The sequence below is a fragment of the Mus pahari genome, chromosome 16, assembly GCF_900095145.1.
Source record: "Mus pahari chromosome 16, PAHARI_EIJ_v1.1, whole genome shotgun sequence".
Taxonomy (NCBI): Eukaryota; Metazoa; Chordata; class Mammalia; order Rodentia; family Muridae; genus Mus; species Mus pahari.
Genome location: NC_034605.1, coordinates 35,328,144 through 35,352,145, shown reverse-complemented (window position 1 = coordinate 35,352,145; position 24,002 = coordinate 35,328,144). Strand labels below are relative to the sequence as shown.

General features: G+C 40.5%; 1 protein-coding gene across 1 annotated transcript in view; it reads left to right on the top strand.

Moving 5' to 3' along the window:
- Nucleotides 1–24,002, top strand: part of Gmds (GDP-mannose 4,6-dehydratase) — a 527,721-nt gene that overhangs the window by 423,633 nt on the left and 80,086 nt on the right. The window contains exon 9 of the mRNA XM_021215423.2: nucleotides 7,886–7,982. Within this exon, the coding sequence (XP_021071082.1) occupies nucleotides 7,886–7,982 (97 nt within the window). The remainder of the gene's footprint in view (nucleotides 1–7,885; nucleotides 7,983–24,002) is intronic.

Genomic DNA, 24,002 nt, shown 5'->3' with positions numbered 1-24,002 from the left:
ACAGAGACCCCAATGGAGGAGCTAGAGAAATTACCCAAGGAACTGAAGGGTTCTGCAACCCTATAGGTGGAACAACAATATGAACTAATCAGTACTCCCAGAGCTCATGTCTCTAGCTACAGAAGCTTTATCCTGGAGATAAAGCATAAGAAATATGTAGCAGAAGATGGCCTAGTCAGCCATCGTTGGGAAGAGATGCCCCTTGGTCTTGCAAACTTTATATGCCCCATACAGGTGAATACCAGGGCCAAGAAGTGGGAGTGGGTGAGCAGGGGAGCAGGGTGGGGGGTGGGTATAGGGGACATTCGGGATAGCATTTGAAATGTAAATGAAGAAAATGTCTAATAAAATAAGTTAAAAAAGAATGGACCATCTTTATTAAAAATGTTGGTCATGACCTAGTTACACACACACACACACACACACACACACACAAATGTAGTACCCTTCTCATAAGGCATCAACCCCATCTTCTCATGCCAGCCACAGGAGGAAAGGCACCTGAGTCCAAGCTGATGCCCCTTGAGTCCACCTCAAGCCCTGGCCTTGCTGTCTTGGTTACAGTGCCCCTTATCCTTGTGGCTCCCATACATCATTCAGCCCTCAGAACTTCTTTGTGCTGTTTAACCAAGTGCAGGTGTCCAATAGCTGGCAGAATTTAACAGTTAACATTCTTAAGGGCCTAATACAATAGCAGGATAACTGTTAACAGTTAGGAAGCACCTTGTTTATTCCGGCTGATTTAAATTTTACATTTTGTCGTTATTGTTTACTAACCACAACATAAACAGCTGAACTTCTTGCTGCCAGAACCCCTTATGATAGATTATGGTCATTAATGTCATGGGAAAATTCTGCAGAGGGATAAGAAAGGCTGTTCTCTATTGTAGCATCAATGAGAAAGAATGTATGTGGCTGATAAGCCGGTATCTACAAAGGGCCAAGTAGACAAGTACTGTTTTCTAACATCAGGGGCATGCTACGGTGAGGTCTGGTCTCTTGAGTATATGAATTCCATCACTCCCTGTCTTCTCTCTGGAATCAAGCTCTCCTTCTGTCCTTCCCCTGCCATCTCCAGGATACTGGGCCTGAACTCCTCTAACACACACTGTTCCTCCTCCCCTTGCCCTCTACTTTGACAACAGGCAGCCCAGAGTCCCTTTTTTTCTTCATTTCTAAACTTCAACATCCTGTGGCAACAGCTTTTCTATTAGTCCCTCATTCTCCATATCTGGCCATTGACATGGGACATTGCTAACTACCAACTAGAAGATGCCTAGATCTCTAAGGTCACACTGTACCATTGGCCTGCCTCTTACAGGCAGCTCCTCCCCAGGCTTCTTACAAACTCAACTTCCTGCCTGCAAGATGTTTCCTTAAGTACTATAGCTGCCAGCATGTTGATGCCTCCAAAGGCATTAGCCTACCCCTTATCAAAGACAAAATGACAGAAGACCTAGGAGGAGTCAGAAAGAAATATCTGGAGAAAATTTCTGACTAGGATAGGATGAAGTCCATCACAGATCATTCCAGAATGTCTACATATGCCATGGAAAAGGACTGCCAGGAAGAACTGGCCTATCATGGCCCAAGCCTTGTCAAGCTCATTATTTTCTTACTCCATTTCTTACTTCAACTTACAAACTGTTAGTTGTTTGTTGTTTGTTGTTGTTGTTGTTGTTTTAAGCACATAATTTAATCTCCATTCTTTCTCCAAGAATTGTCACAATTCATATTATTCTCTCCCCTTCACCTCCATCTTCCCAGCCAGCCTCTTGTGTTATGTTATCAGGAACTCTCAGCATTTTGTGTTGGAAATGTGTCTTGTTCTACTCTGGTAAATTGTCTTGATTTAATGCAGTTATTTACTACATTCTACTTTCCTTTCTTTCTCATACAGCGTATCTTGCCATTTACACCCGTGCTTCTAAATGATGTTATTTTTGGGTCTTGGTTTTTCCCTTTTAGGCATTTATCTTTTGGCTTTTCTAGTCCAAAATGACTGCATTGTTCTCTCTTCCTACATATGCCCCAAACCTTCATTTTCTTACTACTCTATTATAGTTTAATTTTTTGTTAACTCAGTATTCTGTTTTCATAACTAAAACCTTCAGAAAAATATAACCAGTTTTGCTTTTATGAACAATTATCATTTGTCTATCATACCGATCTTAGATGTATTTTGTTCTTTTGGTTCATTTTCTATGTATTTATCACTAACTTCACCATAAACATTGTATTAGCTTTCTAAATTACCTATCAAGGTTTTCAGATCACCCGTCTTAGCCTGTTTGTCATGTTTTTCTCAAACAGAAACTTGGTCTGACTCAGTCTGGACTGGCAAGAGGATCAACATTCATAGTCTTCTTCACACACATCTAATAAGCTCACAGCTTTTCTCTTAAGTTGGAACCCCTATTTGCTGACAACATTTTTCAAAACTCCATATCAAAATATCATCTAGCATTAGCATTATCTCACAATTAGCATCCACCACTCATGCTCCCAGAGTAGGAATAATTTTAGTTCAGAACTTTGGAAGCACTCCTCTATTACCCTTGTCTTTGCAGTGCTAAGCTGAGCCTCCAGGAGCAGTCTGATTCCTGGCTTTTTTCTTCATTCAGAAATGTGAAAGTTCATGTCAAGCAGGGTCTAGACCCACCTATGATGTGGTCACTCTCTGTCTACAAATGCATGTGCTTCTGCTCTGATCAGTTTATTTTAAGATAATTCACTTTGTTCTGATTTTCTATATTTTCTTCTTAGAAATCCTATTATAGTACTCCCCTAAACAGACTTGAAATTCTCTCAACTTCCTTCTTCTGTGTGATAATTTAGCATGTTCCATTTCTTATGTACTATCAAACTGGAAATTTATTATGCTAGCTTCTGTTCACTGTTGAATTTTCTTATCTTATGTCTACATTTTTGCACTATTTTTTAGGAGATATTTTCAATTTTGTCTTCAAAATCTTTAATTTTGAGTTCTTTTCTTATTCAAGTTTTAAAATTTCTTCTGTTTCAAGAAATTTTGTACTTTTTTCTTTTAAAGATTTATTTATTTTATGTATATGAGTATACCATTGCTGTCCTCAGACACACCAGAAGAGGGCATCAGATTCCATCACAGATGGTTATGAGCCACCATGTGGTTGCTGGGAATTGAACTCATGACCTCGGGAAGAACAGTCAATGCTCTTAACTTCTGAGCTATCTCTCTAGCCCTACACTTTTCTTAAATATAGTAGTTTTTACTATGTGTTTGCTAGCCTTACTATGTCCCTGAGTATATGAATGGTAGTATGGTAGTATTTGTGAAGGTTTAGGTTTTTTTTTCTTAATTCTTTTCTGCTCACCCTATTTCCTCCAAATGTTTTTTGTTTATTTTCTTGCTTGCTTTGTCATAGTTTTTTCTTTTGTTTTGTTTTTCAGCCTTTCTCAAAAATGTGACTTTTCTCACTTACCAGGTCTTGTAATCATTGGCTTTCTGTTACATTTGAAAATATGAATTAAAAAGCTAAATGGGAACTTTGAAGACATAGTTAGAACTTACCTATAGTTGTGTATGTCACTATCAGGTGGTCTGACATGGCCATTGAGGTATAAAGCCTCTGATGCCCAAAGGACGTCCTCTTCGTCTACTCCGTGGAAGGGAGACCTGACTGCCATCTGTTGGAGTACAGACAAGAATCTCAGTCCTCAGCAGTCACTAAATGTCCTCCATTTTCAGTGTCTAGACCCTTCCCTTTCCTGGACCTGTGACCTTCTTTATCTGGCTGGGTGAGACGTTTGCCCAGTGGGAAAACAGGAGATGAGGGGCTAGCTGCCTGGGGTTTCTGCCAATGCAAACAGGTCCACTCTCAGGTGGCCCCCTGTGGCTTCTGCTGAGTCTTCAATATTCATCCTCATGTCTTCTAGCTTCTGAAATTTGAGTCTTCTAGTCTCTTCCCTGCTCTTTCAGTATTTGTGAATTTGTTAATTTTGAAAGGAACCTGAGGACCAAGTGAAGTATGCATGCTATTGTTCCTCTTCAGATGCTGGCCAGTCTTCCAGGATCCCCTCTTGTATCATTTCCTAAACTAGGCACTGACTCCTCCTTCATGTCTGAGGAATAAATATTGAGCTTCTGGGACATTTCAGTTACTAAGAAAAGTGTTGCCTCTCAAGTCATCAGGTGCAATTGTCCTGAAGTTGATTTTTTGGTTGCCCTTGCTCTTGTTACCTCAACAGGACTTTTGGCTAACTAGATTTCTTTTCTTATTGTGCTGGGGATGAAAGCCAGGACCTTGAACATGAAATGCAAGTGCTGTACCCTGAGCCACAAGAAATTCCTAGCCTCATAAGTTAGTAGTTTTTTAATGTTTGGTTTTAGCACCTATTATACATAATTATATAATAATGGGCTTCATTGTGGCATTTTTATATTCTTAGACTGTGTAATTTTTTATTATATTCAGTCTCATTACTTTTTCTTGTTCCTCTGACACTCCCACGGACCCCCTTCCTCTTCCTATCTAGTCTCTCCTATTTGTCCTCTGTCTGTCTGTGTGTCTGTGTATTAGAGAGGGGAGGACGCTCAATAGTTTTCACTAGGGCCACTTACTGGAACATGGGTAAGGATTTGCTTACAGGAGAATGAGTGCCTTGCCAGTGGCTTTACCACTGAAGAAAATATTCGTTTAATAGATTAATAGGACCTCATTCGTTGGAGTGATTCTGTTGCTCCTCCAAAAAGTAATTTTTAAAATTGAATTATACAGGATCCGTGCCTAAGGAGCTGCCAATCTAAATTAGTAAGTAGTAATTACTGTTAATTAGCTGAATCCTCTAGTCCCTGTCAAGACGTGGTCATTTCATTGACACTGAAGTTCTGCTTTGAGTTACAACTTCACTTGGTACAAGTTGGCTATGACAGTTCACATATTAACACAAGTGTTTCTTGTCTTGTAACTGAATGATTTTGGCCCTTGGCTGAAACTTTTGCTTACTGCCCTAATGAAGATCTAGTGCAGGTAAGAAGGTGGTTTCTTTGAACTTGTTCTGCTGTGACCCATTTCATGACTCTATTTGTTTTTTCAGTATGGCTAAATCAATTATAGAGGGCAAAATATCTATTTGAATGTAATCAACAGTTTACAAGATGGAAGACCAGAAGATAGTGCTCAGATAGACACACACACACACACACACACACACAAGGCTTCTTAGGTACTTGGACGACATGTGCCAAACACATTGTAACCCTAAATCTGCCTTTGCATTTAATAAGCCCCTGAGGTGGGGAGGAGCCTTCACCTTTTAGCTAGTGTTACAAATCTCAACTATTTGCTGTGATAGCAAACCAACCATGAGAAACAGTAGTCAATTCTAAATTCTTGATTATAACAATCAAGTATAAATAAAAATGAAATGCTGGCCAACAAGATGGGTTATCTGGGAAAGGTGCTTGCCTCCAAACCTAATGGCCTGAGTTTGGTCCCTAGAACCATATGGTGGAAACAGAGAACAAACTCTAAAATTTCACAAGAGTGCCGCACACTGATATAGATACACACACAATAAGTAAATAAATGTAAGAGGAATAAAATGTTTTCTTTCATGGCTGTAAAAGATGGTCATGGCCAGATCCACTGAATCACAGGAACAACTCTGTCGTTGGCTGCTTTTTCTGCCCTTGAGAAAAGATTTTACAGAATGAAAGGGTGGTTTGGAAGAAAAGATGGTGATGTGGAAGAAACAGGGTCTGGGAAGATATGTAGAAGAAGGAAGAGTAGAAAGGAAGGATATGTAGCATAGTGTGTGTAAACTATAATGTAGCATAATGTATGTAAACTACACTCTGGGCTCTTACAAACAAGTTTGCAGTCTATCGGGCTGAAGATTTTTGTCTGCCCTCATTTCTTCCTGTGACCGAATGGCAATCTGTCTGGAGGCCTTACCAAGGATTTATGAGTTTAAATGTGGGGAGAGGGCAGTGGGGGGATCTTTTTAAGTGTGCATATATTTATATAGTTAGTGTGTTGTGTATATTTGTGTTTTGTGTGTGTGGTATGGAACAGGGGGTATTGAGTATGAGGGTGTTTGTGTGTGTGTGTGTGTGTGTGTACAGTGTGTGAAATCTGTGTGTATATAGTAAGTCAGTTTGCTTGTCATACATTAAATGTTTAACTACAAAGGGAAAAGAAAATGTTGTTTCTGTTAACCCTTTGGCTCAGCTGAAGATCCTGTCCTAGAGGTATCTAGGACAGTTAGAACTGTGTCTCTTTCTACAGTATGAAATGTAGACAAAAAGATGCTTTGAAATTGTCTGCTTTGTGTTATTTGTCTGACTATCTACTCAGCATTAAAATGTTAAGCCTAATTAGTAGATTACCAATGCTTCTGTTTTAGTTGGTCAAGATAAAACTCATGGGTCATGACTGCTTATATAATTTATATAGTTCAACATAGTGTACTATTACTATTTCTGTGTCACTAGATGGTTTTCATATCTGCCTTGAGTCCACTAGGAAAATCACAAACCAGCAAACTGAGTGTTTCCTCAAGAGACAAATAATTTCCCTCTGCTGCCAAGTTTATCTCTTGGCAGAGGTGACTTGACAAAATATTCATATAATCAAAAATAAAGTTTGTGAGCCTATTCTGTATTCAACCTGTCTTGATATATAACAGTCTTCAGTATTTAATGTTCATTTTCAGAGGAATCTGTGACATAGTCAAGTAACCATTGACTGTACTGTACTTCCCTTTGATCCTTTCTGTGAGTGATGTGAGGAACACACAAAATTGCCCTGTGTTGAGTCCCAGCTGATAAAGCAAACTCATTCTAAGGATAAGCACTGAAGCCAAACATTAGTCAGATTTTTCATTTCTTTTCTTTCCTTGCCAAAAAAATATTTTTTGTGAAAATAACTTAAACCACATAGTATATTCTTTTATTGGGATATTAGATTATAGAAATCCTAAGGTCAACAGTAAATCAAGAACGTTCTCTTGTCTTCTTTCTTCAGAGATGGAGAGGTCACTATATTTCACTTGAATTTAAGACCCTCCTGATTCAGGCCCCAGCTTCCAAAATAGCTAAAATTACAGATGTGCACCACCAGGCCCAATCTAGTTGTTCCATTTAGTGAAAAATGAGACCATAAAGCAGATTAGTAGAGTTTCCCACAAGAAGCTCCTGAAGCCCAGGAGCCTCTTATGCAGCCCACTCAGTGTACCCTTGGAGGGTCATAGTGGCTCCTGATCGTTGTCAACTGCAGATGCTTAGTGAGGCAAGCTCCAGTCTAGGAACATCCCAGCTAAGTCAGGGGAAATCTTGCTAGAGGACAGGAAATGAACAATTAGTTTTGTGCTTTGAGGAGCTTTCATCATCTGTGGTGAGGTGGTGAGGCCTCCTTCACAAGGACATAATGCAGGGATGAACTCTAGAGCCAGCAAGGTACAGAACTTATCACCAAATGGGGTGCCATGGACTCATACTAACTGTGCCTAACATATGAAAGAAAAGGGTGGATAAATGACAATAATTAATTAATAATAAATGTCTAAAAAGAATCATCTTTTAAAGTACAAAAATTCTTTGAGACCCCTAAAAGTTATTCAGTTCCCCCCACAATCTATTTATGTCTAAAGTCTCAATTTTGAATTCATCTTGATATTCTTTAAAAGGAAGCAGGGTGGGGGGTTAAACTTCCTTTCAAACAAATACAGAAAGTTTTGAAAGCCACAATTGCTCTAATAACAAGGTTGAGGGCGGGCCTGCCCCTGCTGTTAATGTGCTTATGCTCTACTGCTGGGAGAAGACAGGCACGCCATCCTGAGCTTCACAGTGTGGCCACACGCTACTGAGCAATTAAGAATATATTGTTTGTCTTCTTTGCAGGTGGGAAGGAAAGAATGAAAATGAAGTGGGCAGATGTAAAGAGACCGGCAAAGTTCACGTGACTGTGGATCTGAAATACTACCGACCGACTGAAGTGGTAAGGACTCCCTCACCACCCAAAGTGTGGCCACCCTTGGCCAGCTGGCTGGGAAAATTCCCTCCTGGAATGCCCGCTGCCAACCTTCAAAGCTCTCTAATATGCCTCTCTGGCATACTCCACGGGGCACTTCCCAAGTGAGAATACAGAGAATTAAGTTTGAGATACCATTCTCACCACAAAAATCTATTGCTGTATAAAGAAAAACAAGAATAAAACACACACAGGAAAATACTGATTCCAGAAATGGAGATCATAGCTTGAACAAATCTCATCTCATTGGTCTGGCTTTCAGAATAATCCCTGAGACCCATAGATATCTGCTTTACCAATCCCTGGACCTGTATAGGGTTTCTAGAGCCAGAAGCCATTTTTCCCAGCCACCTGTCTCTTGTTCACTTTGTGTACATACTCTCCCACATGTGCCGACTAGCCTGCTCATATACAGTCACATGCACACTACTCATGAAAGTGCCCCCTTACCCTGAAAGGCTCAGCTCAGACAGCATCCTGTTCATGGATCCTTTTCTAACCAACGTTCTACTGCTGCTAACATTTCTCCTGTCTTTGTCATTGGGCTGCACACTCTAGGACACCGGTTCTCAGTCTCCCTAAAGCTGTGACTCTTTGGTGCATCTCCTTACATTGTAGTGACCCCAATCCTGGAATTATTTTTGTTGCTACTTCATAACCATAATTTTGCTACTGTGATGAACTGTAATGTAAAAATGTGTGTTTGACTATGGTCCTAGGTGACCCCTGTGAAAGGGTCATTTGACCCCAAAAGGGGTCATGACCCACAGTCTGAGAACCACTGCTGTAAGACCTGTTAGAATCATTTGTTTTTGTGTTTTCCTTCCTTTGCCAGATTCTAACTTCTTTGATAGGAACTTTGGGGAGAAGGAAAAAGACAAAGGAAGAACAAGTTGGTTATTTAATAGTGACTGACGGGTCAGTAGACTGAGAAATTTCTAAATACTTAAGTTTCCATACTAAGATATAACTTAGGAGCCAGGGAAGTGGCCCTGTGGGTAAAGGTGCTTGCTGCCAATGCTGATGACCTGAAATTTATCGCCCAGGATCCACAGGGTGGAAAGAGAGAACCAACTTCTAAAAGTCGTCCTCTGCCTTCCACAGGCACGTGCCAGACAACGAGCATACACGTTTATGCAATAATTTGTTTTAAAAGAGAAGTAGAGTGTTAATGTCAGTGGTGTACACTGTTAGTGGAAAACATCTTCCTTTTCTAATTTGATCACACTGCTTTGATGTGATCCATATGACAATAAAACTAAAGGTTTTTAAAATGCAGTGTTAAAGATAATGGCACAGGGTATCTTCAGAGAGAAAAGGTCAGGGTGTGTCCAGTGAGTGGCTGTGGAATAGCACCTTTAGAACCTGTTTTCTCTGGGAAAAGGCAGTGAAGACAAATTGAAAGTAAAATGTATGCTCATTAGCCATCCTTCCAAATGTGATGTTCTATGCCCCTCCCTACTACTCCCCCCCCCCCAGAAGGCCATACTCAAGTTTGCCTCTAACACAGAGAAAGAATCCACACAAAGGAAGTGAACAGTGGCTTGGGAGAGGTAGGCCGTGCAGTCCTGCATTGTCCCCCCACCCCCCACCCCGGGGCGTGGCCAGCTATGACACAGAGAGTGATTGTTCTTAGCTAATGGTGAGTGGGTGTGCCTATGAGAGGATGTGCCTGTCCCTGGGGGAGGAAGAGACTGGCCATGCTGCTGCTGACACAGCAAGGACCTCCTCTAGACTCCTGGCCTTCTGCACTCACTCCCCTGGCCTGCCTGAGGGCTGCAAGGGCCTCACTTCTCTGAAACTCTTTACAGGTCATATACACAGACAAATTTCTGTTCTCACCATTAAAGATGGTTACTGCAGAGTAAAAACTACCATACCAGCTAAAGCCTGTGTTCTCACAGCAGCTTAAGCGTGTCTCTGTCTCTGACACCAGAATAGTTTAAGAGCACGTCATGAAGAATGGCGTGTCTGTCATTATACTTTAGGCAAGGTGTGGCATTGATAAGGACCAGAACAAAAGAAGGCAGAGAAAAGGAAGAGGACCCTCTAACAAGACTGTTCTTGAATCCCCACCAGTTCCTTCCGTGCCCCACTGCATCCCTCCCACCCTTTGTTCATTCAAATGCTATCATCATACCTGTTCTGCAACTCTGTTGACAGCAGCATTGTGTGAATGTAGAGTGGTGTCTGGTTTCATATGCACGCTTGCTGCCCCCTTTCCCTTGACTGGCTCTCCCCACAGATTCCCATCACTACCAGATTATAGATCCTGCTCTGTGTTTCGTCTTTTCAAGCCTCTAGGCTGCATTTGCTTCGTTCCCCACACTTCACCTTAATATTCAGTTGGGCAGGCTTTCCTTGCATAGTGAAACTAAACTTTTAACCCCATTCCTCAAAGCAAGTTCTCTGAAACTTGGATCAACCTGAAGTGACAGGCTTTCTGTGGAGTTGCCTCCAGGGTGACAGTGTTCTTCCAGTTGAAAGGTGACTACATTATAAACAAGCTTTTTCCAAATGGGGAGCCCTGTCAGCCGTAGAAGTCATTTCCTCTGAACCTTGAGAAACACTAGGTCCCTCAAAGGCTGGCAGTTAGACCCAGTGGAGACATATGAAATGAGCATACTCTGAGAAGAAAAGGAAGAATATTGCTACTTCTATCCAGACATAGTCCTTTCTTCTCAGAGTTCCATCTATCCATGTCCCAAAGGCTTCTTGTTAGGTTTCTTGGGATCCTTTTCACAAGTTAGCAAGCTTGTAAAAGTTTGTTTTCATCGGGTTTGATCATCTGGCCTCCAAGATCTTCATCATGTACAGGTATGCAAAGCCAAAGCATAACCTAGGGCTGAGGGTGTAGTGCGGCCTCACTACAAATTCTTGTCTAGCATTCACAAGGCCCTAGGTTCAATTACTATATTCCCAAATAATTAACTAATGTTTTAATGTATTCATGGCGAATCTATTTTCAAAAGCATAAACTATATATCTTTTATGGAATTGGTTCCAGAATGATCAAAGAAAAAATAACATAAAGAAAAAATTTGAAACAAGAAGTAATAAGGACATACATACACATCATATATTAGAACAATGATATCTTAGAGCAAGACAAACGGAAAATAGAGTTTTATGTTGTTGTTTTTCTAAATTAGCTGTGGTCTGATCTGACAAGGCCTGTTCCTCAGCAAAGGTAGATAATAACCTAAGAAGCCTCTGATGAGCCTATAGGACACAGATAGAGCCACACGTGCCAATGGTTATTCTCTTTACAGATTGCAATACCACGAAACCTTAAACCTTGCTTTTATTCTGCTGAAGGGACCCTGATATAGTGGCCTCTTGTGAGGCTATGCCAGTGCCTGACAAACACAGAAGTGGATGCACACAGTCAGCTATTGGATGGAACACAGGGTCCCCAATGGAGGAGCTAGAGAAAGTACCCAAGGAGCTGAAGGGGTCTGCAACCCTATAGGTGAAACAACAATATGAACTAACCAGTACCCCCCGAGCTCGTGTCTCTAGCTGCTTATGTAGCCAAAGATGGTGTATTCAGCCATCATTGGGAAGAGAGTCCCCTTGGTCTTGGCAAACTTTATATGCCCCATACAGGGGAATGCCAGGGCCAAGAAGTGGGAGTGGGTGGGCAGGGGAGCAGGGTGGGGGGAGGGTATAGGGGACATTCGGGATAGCATTTGAAATGTAAATGAAGACAATATCTAATAAAATAATTTTTAAAAAGAAATGAAAAATAAACCTTGCTTTTGTATTAGCATGAAGGGTATAGAAGGTTTTTCTTCTGTATCAAGGACTGCAATTTGTGATTAGAGCTGAATGGCGCCATATCTTTTATACTCTACCTGTGAGTCTTTATGGCTCCTTTGGGTGCTGAGGAGTTTTGCTTCCTGAGAAATTAAGCTGTCCACTTCCCATTGCCCCTGAGTTCCAGAGAATTTGGTTATGGCAATATTGAAACCTGACCTGTGTGACACTTGAGACTCCTGCCTTAAGCTGGATCATAGCTCAGTGGTAAAGCCCTTGTCTATATGTGCAACATGCCATTTTCCATCCATAGACATGTAAAACAAAATAAAGTAAAACATTCCTGCCTTATGTATAATTTCTTTACATGTACTTAGTAATATACAGATTTATTATACAATACTCTCATTTCTGTCTTTAATATTTTTACTTTTTATATTTGGGTGTTTTGTTTGAATGTACATATACCCCAAGATGTCCATGAAGGTCAGAAGGCAAAGAATAGGAAGTATACTCACTTATGAGCTATAATTTGGTCCTAGGAGTCAAACCCAGATCTTTTGGAAGAATAACAAGTATTGCTAACCACAGAACCATCTCTGCAGTCCCAGTATGTTTATTTCTGGGAAAAAGTAATATTGTATTTAAAGTGGGCTTTAAGCCAGAGTGTCTCCATTTAGTACCTGTCAGTTATAAGATGTATATATAACCTTAGGCAAGTTCCTTACTTAATTTCTCAATGCTTCTGTTTCCTCACTGTTAAAAATAGGATTGATTAGGGAATTCCTTTCAAAGAATTATTTGAGGATGAAAGGAGTCATTTATAGAATCTGACAATAAATATCTAATACCATGCCTACATTCATTTCTTATTTATTCACTCCCTAAAATTTATGCCATGCTTTTAGACCCTGATAATGTGATGGTAAATAAGACTGACTTGGCCCCCAATAAATGTAGTAGATGTGCAGCTGCCATCAATCTCTAGATCTCTAGAATCCAGACCTGAAGAAAGTAGACTGTCACAGCGCAAAAACTCTGTGTGTGTGTGTGTGTGTGTGTGTGTGTGTGTGTGTGTGTGTCTGTATGTGTACTCATGTGTACATGTGTATCTGTTAAATTATATAAAGTGTATATATTTTGTTCTTTTTTGGTTTTCATTTTTTCTTAACGTTCAGTAGCTGTTCAGTGGTAGAGACATATCAGAGAAATATGAGTATTGATGTGAACCTAATACTTATAGAACCATAAGGATGTCTTTTTTTGAAAATTTTTAAGCTGAAAAATTCCAAAAGGAGAGATTAATTTAGCATCCCTCCTCTTGTGCACACACACACACACACACACACACACACAACGTATTTTGCTTTTGCTTTGTTTTCAGTTTCACATAAGCTAAAGTACGTTTTTCTTTTTCCTTTTCTTCCCTCCTTCAGAGAACTTTAGGAAATGAAGAGAAGGACCAAACTTAAAGGATTTTTCTTTTTAAAAAATGGCTTAAACTTTGCTCTCTGCCATTTATTAGCATTTTTCTCTCACAATATCATTAATCTTTAACATTCATTTTTCTTCCTATTGTGTTTTCATGTCCTTGAGTATAATTGGTTTCGTTTTATTTAGACATCTTAAATTCATCTCTAATGATATTGAGAAGGGAAAAAACATGGATTAATATATAGAACTGAGAAGGCAATAACTTCAAAGAAGCCCAGCTAGCCAGCTAAAACTTTTCTTCAGTGACAGCATGTGGCCTGTTCCTAATCAAATTACCATATGCTTGTCGAGTTGTCCCCTCTGCCCCCCATAAACTTTTCCTAATATTTTTCTGTAAATGATGTTAAGCTAAATGGCCTATAATTGCTTGCTCTATCTCGTAGCCGTGTTTAGAATAATGGTATGTAACCCTTTCCAGACCTCGGGAATCTGATCTGCCATCGGAGGAGGACTTGTGTATGCAGCAGTAGGAGCTTCCCTCCACTCTGTCTCTAAGTACCTGGGTAAAGCTCTTGTGTGCTGGCCTTTTGTCCTGAAACTCCCCTCCCTCTATCACCGTTCTCACCACCTTCTCACACTTGGCTCTTAGGGCAGGAAATGAGATCCCTCTGTGCTATGCCTTGCTCCAGCCCTGGTGGTGGTCAGCCCAAGGCTCAGGTCCTGATCCTGTGACCTTAAAGTTCTCATGCCCCCTCCCCTCCTGCTTGCTTTTGTTCCTTCCTTTAACTGGTGAGAGCTGGGGTCAGGGGAGGCATAGAGACCTGATTATGGGCTAGCATGTCTCTTCCGGCACTGCTGGCCCTGTAAAAGAAGTTAGGCTGCTGGTTCTGGAAGGTCCTTTGCAATTTTAACATCCTGCCACGTACTGTTTTCACAACTACATGACCATGGTGGTTGAAATACTCGGTAGTGCCCGATCATAATGCTTCCTCTTCTGAATTATTCTCTGGCCTTCCCACTACTTGATTTTATAAATAGTTTATATCTCTAAATCACTGTTTATTTTTTTTAAGCCTCCCTCTTAGGCTCCTCATCCTAATCTTTATATCCTTCCTTAATCACATTGCCCTTTCCTGCCCCTTTCCTTCCTTGGACTTAGAAGGAGCTTTAAATTTCAATCTCTTTAGTTGATTCTCAAATATTCCACTGTGTGTTTTCCATACTTCATAAAATCGCATTGAAACCCCTTGGGGCATATACCTTTCCTGCTGAAGCTTGCGATCATTCCCTGGCAGCTGGCCCCCGTGAGAGCAATTCATATCTAATGAAATAGCAATTAGAATTGTGTACAGAGTATAGTGTCCTCAGCTTTTCTCCTGCCTCTTGTATATTTTTCTTATAATATCATTAAGGACTCAAAAAAATCTGTCTATACAGATATATACGTTCCATTACCTAAACTTTTGTTTTTGATTTATTCTTAAGCTTAGCTGGTATCCTTATTGTCAGTACTTTTATAACTTGCATCAGTAGAGAATTTCTGTCTCTTTTTCCAATAAAACAAAAACAAACAAAAAAATTTCATTTATGATCCTAATACTGTTTCACACCTAAAAAGTAATTTCCAAGATGTGGCTTTAGCATGTGCCTATTAACTGTGGGGAAAATAGTTAGCCTAAGTTTGACTCAAGCTTCAACTAGCTCTAATGTATTATTAGCCTCTCCGTTGGTGGGGCAAACACCTGTGAGAAACGGTTTAAAGTCGGAGGAATTTATTCTGTCTTATGGTTTCAGTCCATGGCTGGCTCACCCTGCTGTTTCTGGGTTTGTGGTGAAGCAAAGCACCATGGCAAAGGGTGACCTAGAGTAGAGCCGCTCTCTGAATGACAGCCAGGCAGAGAGGGAAAGGGAAATCAATAAGAGAGGGCAGAAACAGAGCGGACACGGTGTATCACATGTGACCAGCTTCCCCTAACTAGCCCTACCTCCCAATAATGCCACAAATCTATCCGTGAAATAATCAGTTGATTAGATGGGAGGCCTCTAGATCCAGTCAGCTCCCAATGACATAACATGTCTTACAACAAAAGCCTTTTGAAGGACACGTCACACACTGACCAAAGCATATGCATCACCTGGAGTACTGCAGTGACCTATGTGGCCAGGTGATTGTACCGTCTTTCTCATCCCAGCAGTTATTCTGAAATCTAAAACACCATTGGTTGGTCTTTAAAATCAAATATGTTCTTTCTGTTCTACCAAGCCATATATACCATCTAAAATAACTAAAGAAAAGAAAAGAAAAACCTCTGTCCATAGAGGCTTAACCAGTACCACCAGAGCTCCTTGGGACTAAACCACCAATCAAAGAAAACACATGGTGGGACTCATGGCTCCAGCTGCATAAGTAACAGAAGATGGCCTAGTTGGTCATCAATGGGAGGAGAGGCCCTAGGTCCTGTGAAGGTTCTATGCCCCAGTATAGGGGAATGCCAGGGCCAGGAATGGGAGTGGGTGGGTTGGGGAGCAGGGGGAGTGGGGAGGGGATAGGAGATTTTTGGAGGGAAAATTAGGAAAGGGGATAACATTTGAAATGTAAATAAAGAAAATATCTAATAAAAAATAAAAATAAAAAAGAATTATTGTCTGCAGTACTGCAATAGCCTTCTCCTATCCTATCTGCCTTATGGTTCCAATGAGGTAAATTTTCTTTTCTTTTCTTCTTTTTCTTGTTTGTTTGTTGATTTGAGGTACAGAATTTCTCTGTGTAGCCCTGGCTGTCCTGGAACTCACTCTATAAACCATGCTGACCTTGAACTCAGAGAAACACCTGTCTCTGCCTTCCAAGTGCTGGGATTAAAGGTATGCACTGCTGCTGCAGCCACCACCACCCACAACCCACCCTGGCTAAGGTTATTCTTTGCCAGATGTAGTTTCTCTGCAGCATATTCCTTTGGAAACAGTTTTATTTAATAATTCATTTGTTTATGTATATGTATGTTTTGTTTGCATGTGTGTCTGCACACCAAAAGAAGGCATGAGAGACCATGAACTACAGTTACAGATGATTGTTAGCTGCCAAGTGGGTGATGGGAATTGAACTCAGTGCCTCTGGAAGATCAGCCAGTGCTCTTACCTCTTGAGCCATCTATCCAGGCCCACTTTGTAAATAGTTTTACTGTCTAGGTACCAACTATTCTGAGTCTACTAAATATAGCCTGTGTATCTCCTTTGAGCTCTACCCTGCTGTTATTCTGATGCTTTCTCTTGTCTTCTTGCACTGTTGTCTCCGGACAATCTGGATTCTTCATTTGCTGTTACCTGTACTAGCAGAGTTGAGATGCCATCTGACTAATTTGTCATAAAGCTCCAAAATGAAGCATCCACAAATGATTATTCTTTGATATAACTCTGGTCTGCTTCCTAGACAAAAGTGTCCAACATGTGGTTCCGTTGACCTTTATACAGGGAAAAGCATTGTCCTTGATAGCAAATTGAGTGTGTGTGTTTTGTCATGTAGAGATAAAGGGCTGGTTTCCTGACTGAGTCAGGTGTCCCTACTTCATGAAAACTGGTGTGAGAATGTTGGACTAAAATCCTAGCCTAGACTAAACATGGTTGGAGTACAGGTTAAAACCAAGGCTTTAGTGGCCATGAAGGAATCTTGTAGTATATGGATGTTTGCCTCTAAATATGCTCAGTGCCCTCAGAGGCCAAAAGAGGGCATTGGGTCCCATGGGGCTAGAGTTATAAGTGGCTATGAGTTGCCATTTGGGTGCCAGGAATCAAAACTTGGTATGCTGGAGGAGTAATCAGCACTCAGCAATCATTGAACATCTCTCTAAAGTCCCCTGTTGATATTTTAAACACCATTCCAATTTATCTTCACTTTCTCTTATTTTTTTAAAAATACAATATGCTGTATATAATTGAGGTCTTAGAGATCCAGTGGAAAGAGTGTTTGTTGAATACCTTTCATGGAAACTGTTTCCAATTAGTAACATCCTGAAGCCAAACAGCAGCGTCTACAGAACTGCAAGGGAAGATAAATCACTAACATAGAGCAGTAAAGGTGAGAAAAGCAGGCCATTGCAAAGATAAAGCTATGAGATTAGAGATTCCACAGAACAGCAGCATGTGGGAAAGCAGCCTGAGCAGAGAGAGTCACCAGAACCAGAGAATGGGGGAGTGGGGGCCAGCCCAGATAAGAGGTCAAGGAGAAGACTGGTTTACAGAGGGGGTGGCTTTGTCATATTCACCACGGTGCCTTGGAGATATCCATATGGCAAGAACAAGGAAGGAGGCAGACTGGGCTGGAAGCCTACAGTAACGAAAGGAAGTCAAAACTAGGGCTAGATATACAAGAGGCAGAAGTGGAAGCCATGAGATGAACCCCCAGAAGCACATTTCTGGAAGATGGAGGAAGAAGAGTACAATCAGAGAGTTAGTCTCAAATCCAGGCAGACCTGAAGTCCAGGAGGGGAGTCTGAGAAAACATGGCTTAGGAGTTCTTAGGTTTAGGCCAGGCTTGGTGGTGCATACCTTTAATCCAAGCACTCAAGAAGTGGAGGCAGATGGATCTCTCTGAGTTTGAGGCCAGCCTGGTCTATTTAGTGAGTTCCAGGATGGCAAGAGTTATGTAGAAAGACATTGTTTCATAAAGAAACAAAACAACAGTTACACACACACATACACACAGGGGGCGGCATTTGTACCCTAGATCTACTGGCCCAGACAAAACTATCTCCTATCCCTCTGTCTTCAAGCTCAAGGACAAAGCAAAGGGTTTCTATTAGTCAGTAGGGACAACCCATCTCAAGCAAACTAACTTCCAGAGGTAAACGGGGGCCCTGCTATTATTACACCTGACCTAGAAGTTGGGTTGAGAATGGTTTAAAGTTCTGAAAATAAAAGGGCTATATAAATATTAGCTTCTTGTGCTCTGTGTTATCTTTTTCATTAGTATACTTGTTAATAATTATCCTCCTTATCAGCATTTATTCTCGTGAGGTCAGTAGTTATCAAAAAGACACCCGCTAAAACTTGGTCTTCAACTCCTGAGATTTTCTTCTAAATACTTGTTTTGTACATAGACAGCATAATACAGAAAAAAAAATGGCTACTCAGTACTGACAGATCTCAGCTTCTTGAATCTGGGGGTAAGAAGATCATGGTAAAAGGTAGGAACATGTTAGGCTGTTAACCCTCCTCAGATTCTACCTAAGCTGTATCTTCCTGGACTCTGAATGAATGGTGATAAAATTACATTCTTACACTGATCAAATAGCCTTAACATCGCCATCAGGAAAAGCAGTCACCCAGGACAGTGAACCAGCATCCATTTCCAGTGTATAACTTAAAACACCCCTTTCACCTACGGCTCATCAATGTTATAAAAACATGTCTATGCTTGTTGCTTGTGCCTTAATGATGTCCTTTCAATAATATAAAATCTGCTTTTAGTTTCCTATTGCTGCTATTTCCAATTACCAAGAATTCTTATCATTTTTACAGAAGTGGGGTCAGAAATCCCTAACTTGTCTAAGGTCAAACTTAGCAGGGACACATTCCTTCTGGAAGCTCACTGGAAGGTTTCAGTTTCAAAATGAGCAAGTTCATTAGTAGGACAGTCATTTGTTGTTCAGAAAGCCTGTTAGAAATCACTTTGAGGAGGAAAATGGGACATTGACCCTGGTTCATTGCCCATTGATTGATTCATAATTTCCACTTTCACACCATACAAATGGTAACAAACCTTCATAAAGTCAGAGAAAGATTTCCTCAAAGCCCCAGGACTCATTTGCTAAGGAAAGAGAATTTGAAAGTAGGTTTGGTGAATTTTCTATCTAAAGAGAGTTGGAAGTCAGTAAGGGAAAGGAAGACTGCTTCCAATTGAATAGGAGGTACCATCTAACCAGCAGTTAGATGCAGATTGCCAGGAACCCTAACAAAGGAGGCTGGTCACCACATCACCCCACCCACCCTTGCATGACCTCCTACATGGCCTGAAGCAAGTCCTTCTGTCTGGACCTCTGGCCAGTATGGACTTCTAAATGTCCCTCCCTTTCATTTGTCCCTTCCTTCTTACTATGGCTTCTTTCAGTCTTAGCCCCCCTTTGTTCTGCCCTTCTCTTGGGTTCATGCTGCATCTTAAGCAGCCATCTTGTATGGCACATGGCAGAGCTGCTTCTGAGTCCAGCAGCCTGTCTTGATAACTGTCATCTGACCCTGGTGCCCTCAAATCCCAGAGAATGGCCCCTAACTTGTCCCATTAAGTCAGTTAAACACTTTTGTGTTTAAGACAGATTCTTAAACAGTTCCCAGCTGTTCTAGAAATTCAAACGCAGAGTGGAGAGAACCCTCCTTGCATGAGAGAACTGTTTATATCAAAAGCGTGAGTCCTTAATAGTCTTTTTGATAAAATCATGCTAAAGACTCTAAATTTTCTCTTTTACATATTTCTCAGTGTCATAATAAAAAGTTTCCCTCTCTTCCAGGGATTTTGTTGAGAATAAATCTGATTCCAGGGATGTGCTTCTTGTGTTTTAAATTCAGGTTGTTTCCCCTGTGTTTTAAAAATAGGCGAGAAAAAGATGTTCATAGCATCATTGTCTGTTGGAATGTGGGGTCTATGTAAGTTTTCTCTGAGACAACTTAATAAGAGTTACTTGTTTCTTTTCTTTTCTTTTCTTTTCTTTTCTTTTCTTTCTTTCTTTTTTTTTTTTTTTTTTTTTTTTTTTTTTTTTTTTAAACAGGGTTTTTCTGTGTTGCCCTGGCTGTCCTGGAACTCACTNTGTAGACCAGGCTGGCCTNNAACTCAGAAATNNNCCTGCCTCTGCCTNNNNAGTGNTGGGATTAAAGGCGTGCACCACCATGCCTGGCAAGTTACTTGTTTCTGAATGAGTCTTCATTTTAGATTATGAAGATTTAGATTACTGAAATTATATTTGAAAGAAAATATAGTGATAATTTGAATATACCTTATTGCTTACATTACAAATATCTAATGCATGTCTCAGCACCTTTTTCTCAATATCCATACTTAGTCAATCGACTAAAAATTCCTGATCTCCCTTTACTCCTATCTTCCTCCTGTGACATAACAATGGGAATACTCCAACCATCTCAATGGACACCTTGTAGAAATGGGTAGATTCTTAGTTTTGAGGTACTACTCTAACATCAGCCCCTTGGTGAAGCTATCACTACCTCAGGCTAAGTCAGCTGACCTCCTGCTGAAGCACTTGCCCCATTGTAGTACAATGTGTCAGTTTTGCCTAGGAGGAGAATGACAGTGATGGCCTTGATGAAAGAATGTGTGTGTACTCATCAGCAGAGAGCCACCTTCATGGTTTCCAGTCAGCTCCAGCATCACCAAAGTCACTCAGAGCAGGATATTAAAGTATAATAAAACTTCAAATAGTAGAAGTAAGAAGAAATTTCTCCTGCTTTTCTTTTTTAAATTCTTTATTAAAATGACTGTAGAAGTTCTTTCTAGCCTTTAAAATATTCTGATTCTATCTATCTTTATCTTTTCCTATATATTTTTCTCTGGTAGTTCTTTTATTTTGTGACCCCCACCTTTTAGCATTTTTACAGAAGAAGTTCCCTTCATTTTTCTTCATATATTTTAAAATTATGGCTTCATTAGCTTTCCTACACTCAGCCTTGCAATTTTCCCTTTAATTTATTCTACTTATCTCACACAAGCTCAACAAAGCTGGATTGATTCTCAGTTCTTCAACCCTATGCTATAATTTCATCAAAGCAGGGTACAACTGCACCCATTGTATGAGGACACTCTGTGAACAGTCTGACCACATCTTTGAAGATTCAGGGTACTGTACCAATAGGTACAAAAGGCATCTTAGGTGATTTCTATCTAAAGAAAGTTTCTTGCTAAAAATGTTAATTTATAGTAAAAGCATGAATAAATAACCCTGCTGGATCTACTAATCAGATGAATGGAAGGGATATGGGTCAAAACAGTTAATTTTTCTTTTGGTTCCTTATGCTTCATGCTGCTAACATGGGTTAGGGAGTGAGTATGGGTCATAGGGAAGTCCGTTGGTCCAATCCTGTTTTACTGTTGGTGAGATGAAATACTGTCTTGGTGAATCAGCACCTCCCACTTGTCTTAAAAGTAGGATGGTTGCTTATGCCAATGCATTGTCTTCTCATTCAGCTGGTGAGGAGGGGAGTGGGAGGCAGCCACAGGGAGGAGACTCTGAACAAACAACCCAAGCCCTGGATCCCAGTGTGGGTGGTTAGTGGGTGCTGGGAGCAACCAGAGTTTGTGCCCAGTTGTCACATGTGATGCTGAGCAATCACTAAGTGATTCCAGAAAGGAGGTGAAAAGATAACATAGGAATTCACTGGAGAACGAGGGCATTTCATCCTATGCAGAGATCAGTGGCTAAGGGAGTGTTTTTAATCGTGGTCTCATTTAACTCAACTAGGAAAAGACTAATACCTACCCCATTGTTCAGGTTTATCTACAAGGCATAACATAGAGTTAGTTGCTAATCCGTTCAGAGTGCTCCCAATGAGCTTACCATGGTTCTTCTAACTCCTCAGCCTCCTGTCAAGAGATGGCTCTGTGGAGTCTATCTTTACAGAATTGGGGTTTTTGAGAAGCACAGATTCAATACTGTAGTTTTCAAGCAGCCTTACATATCTGTTCTTTGTCCCCATTCACGCTGAACATTTGTCAGACGTTCTGTTTCATCTTATCTTCTTTTGCCCCTCCCCCAACTAAATAATATTTTATTGTTCAGCTACCAAACTCTGTCAAAATCTAAACTCAACAAAAATATTTGCTTACTAGAAAGTCTCCTTTCCCTCTCTCTCTCTCTCTCTCTCTCTCTCTCTCTCTCTCTCTGTGTGTGTGTGTGTGTGACGGGGGGGGACTATTTTTCTAAAATGGCTCTTTCTTAATCTTTATATTTTATCATCCAGTGTAACTTTATTTTTGGACCCTTTGGGGCCACCATACGTTCATAAGTCACCATTTATTTATTCTGCCTGTTGTATGTTTGAGTGACAGTTTGCACTCCAACTCACCTAGGAAAGTATGCTAAGATTATGTTTTATTTATTTACTTATTTATGTGAATCATTGAAAACAATGTTGGTTTATTCATGTAAAGGAAACAATGAAAAATATTTCAGTCAAAATAATTAGGGGTTGAGGTGGAAGGCAACATTGCAAAGTTCTGTATTTGGTTATCTGTATCTTCACCTTTGTACATCATCTCAGTTTTGCCAGCATCTAAGTTAAGAATGATGATTCTAACTTCAGAAAAACAGTAGGAGATTAAACTCGTGTTTGTGAAATGTGTTGAGATTATATGATCAAAGATACTATCAAGAAGTGATATGGTTGCTCTCAAAGAAAAGAACTCCTCAAAGGAGTCTGAATTCATCTACCTAAATAATCCATCATCTTCTCTATCTATCAGGAAGCTTCAGACTTCTAATCTCTTTTTCTCTCTTGAACCTGGAGTCTGTTTCCAAGTGTTCGGGAGGGTTAAAGAGGAGGCCACTTTTATGGAATCATAAATAGAGATGTGTCAGGCATTAGTTAAAGCTCAGGTTTGGACTTAGACAAGGTTTGCAGGGTGTGTTCTATTGACTATACAGCAAAGCAGGTATCAGATAGCCAGCATGTTGTGTTAGCCCCAAATGCTCACCGTCATATTTTCCATGCCAGAAAAATTTGACCTTTTACCTAGCTCATCCCATGTAGCCAACAGAGACATCAATCTACACTTCCCCGAAACTGGCTGAAAAGATGGCCCTCCCGAAGTTTCCCAAGTCACTTCCAATGCAAGAAAGGGAGTAGCAAGCAGCTTGGTGCCTCGGAGGCAGATAGAATGATAGTGTAGAGATAAGCAAAGTGAGTAATCTAGCTATGTGTGAAGGATGCCGGGACACCTCAACACCACAGGCCAAATACACAGCAGGTTCAGCGGAAACAGGGCCAACCGAGATGGCTTTCTCTTTCATTTCCCACCAGAGTATTTCATTGTGAGTTAAACTTAGAACAACTGTGAATATAGTCTTAGTGTTTCCCATGAGTTCTTAGAAAATTACCCAGAACCCCTTTCTCCTTGGGCAATACTACCAATTTAAGTAGAATTACTGCCATATTTTGTAAAAGGTCACCACCTTAGGGTGGTCTTTCAGACTTAGGCTGAAAGCTGTTAAGAGCACACTTCGCCAGGGTCTGTCCTCCTACCAGTAAGGCAGTAACTTTGGCAATCCAAATTAACAAGAGTCTGAACAGCCAGCTTCAAGGCTATCCAAGCATTGGCTCTTGAGCAATCTGCATTAAGAGCAATGGAGATGGCATAGTTGTCCTTGAACCTTTCAGTTTCATTAACTTTGTTTAAACATGATGAAAACTGATTCTGTCTGGGAAAATGCTCACAGTTTAGCCTTGTGTGTCTAATGGTAGAGGGCTTCATTCCTTCCAGTCCCCATGATTAGTTAGAACATTACAGAGCCATGTACACCCCTTCTCTTCTCCTGGCCAAAGGTTTTACTTGTCTTTGTCTTAGAATACCCTTATGTATATTTGCATCTTTGTAAATATATTTTTGCTTATCTAACTTATGCCTGTATCCCTTCTGGTCTGTGGCCAGCCCTTCCTAAATTTGTAGTTAAATACTCTACATGAGTCTAAATGAATGCCATAGATATGCATAGAAAAGAAAATCAAGAATCAGCTGGCTACTTATCTGTGAGGCAGATGAACTCTTTAGCCAGCTAGTAAGTCCCTTGGGCAGCCTGT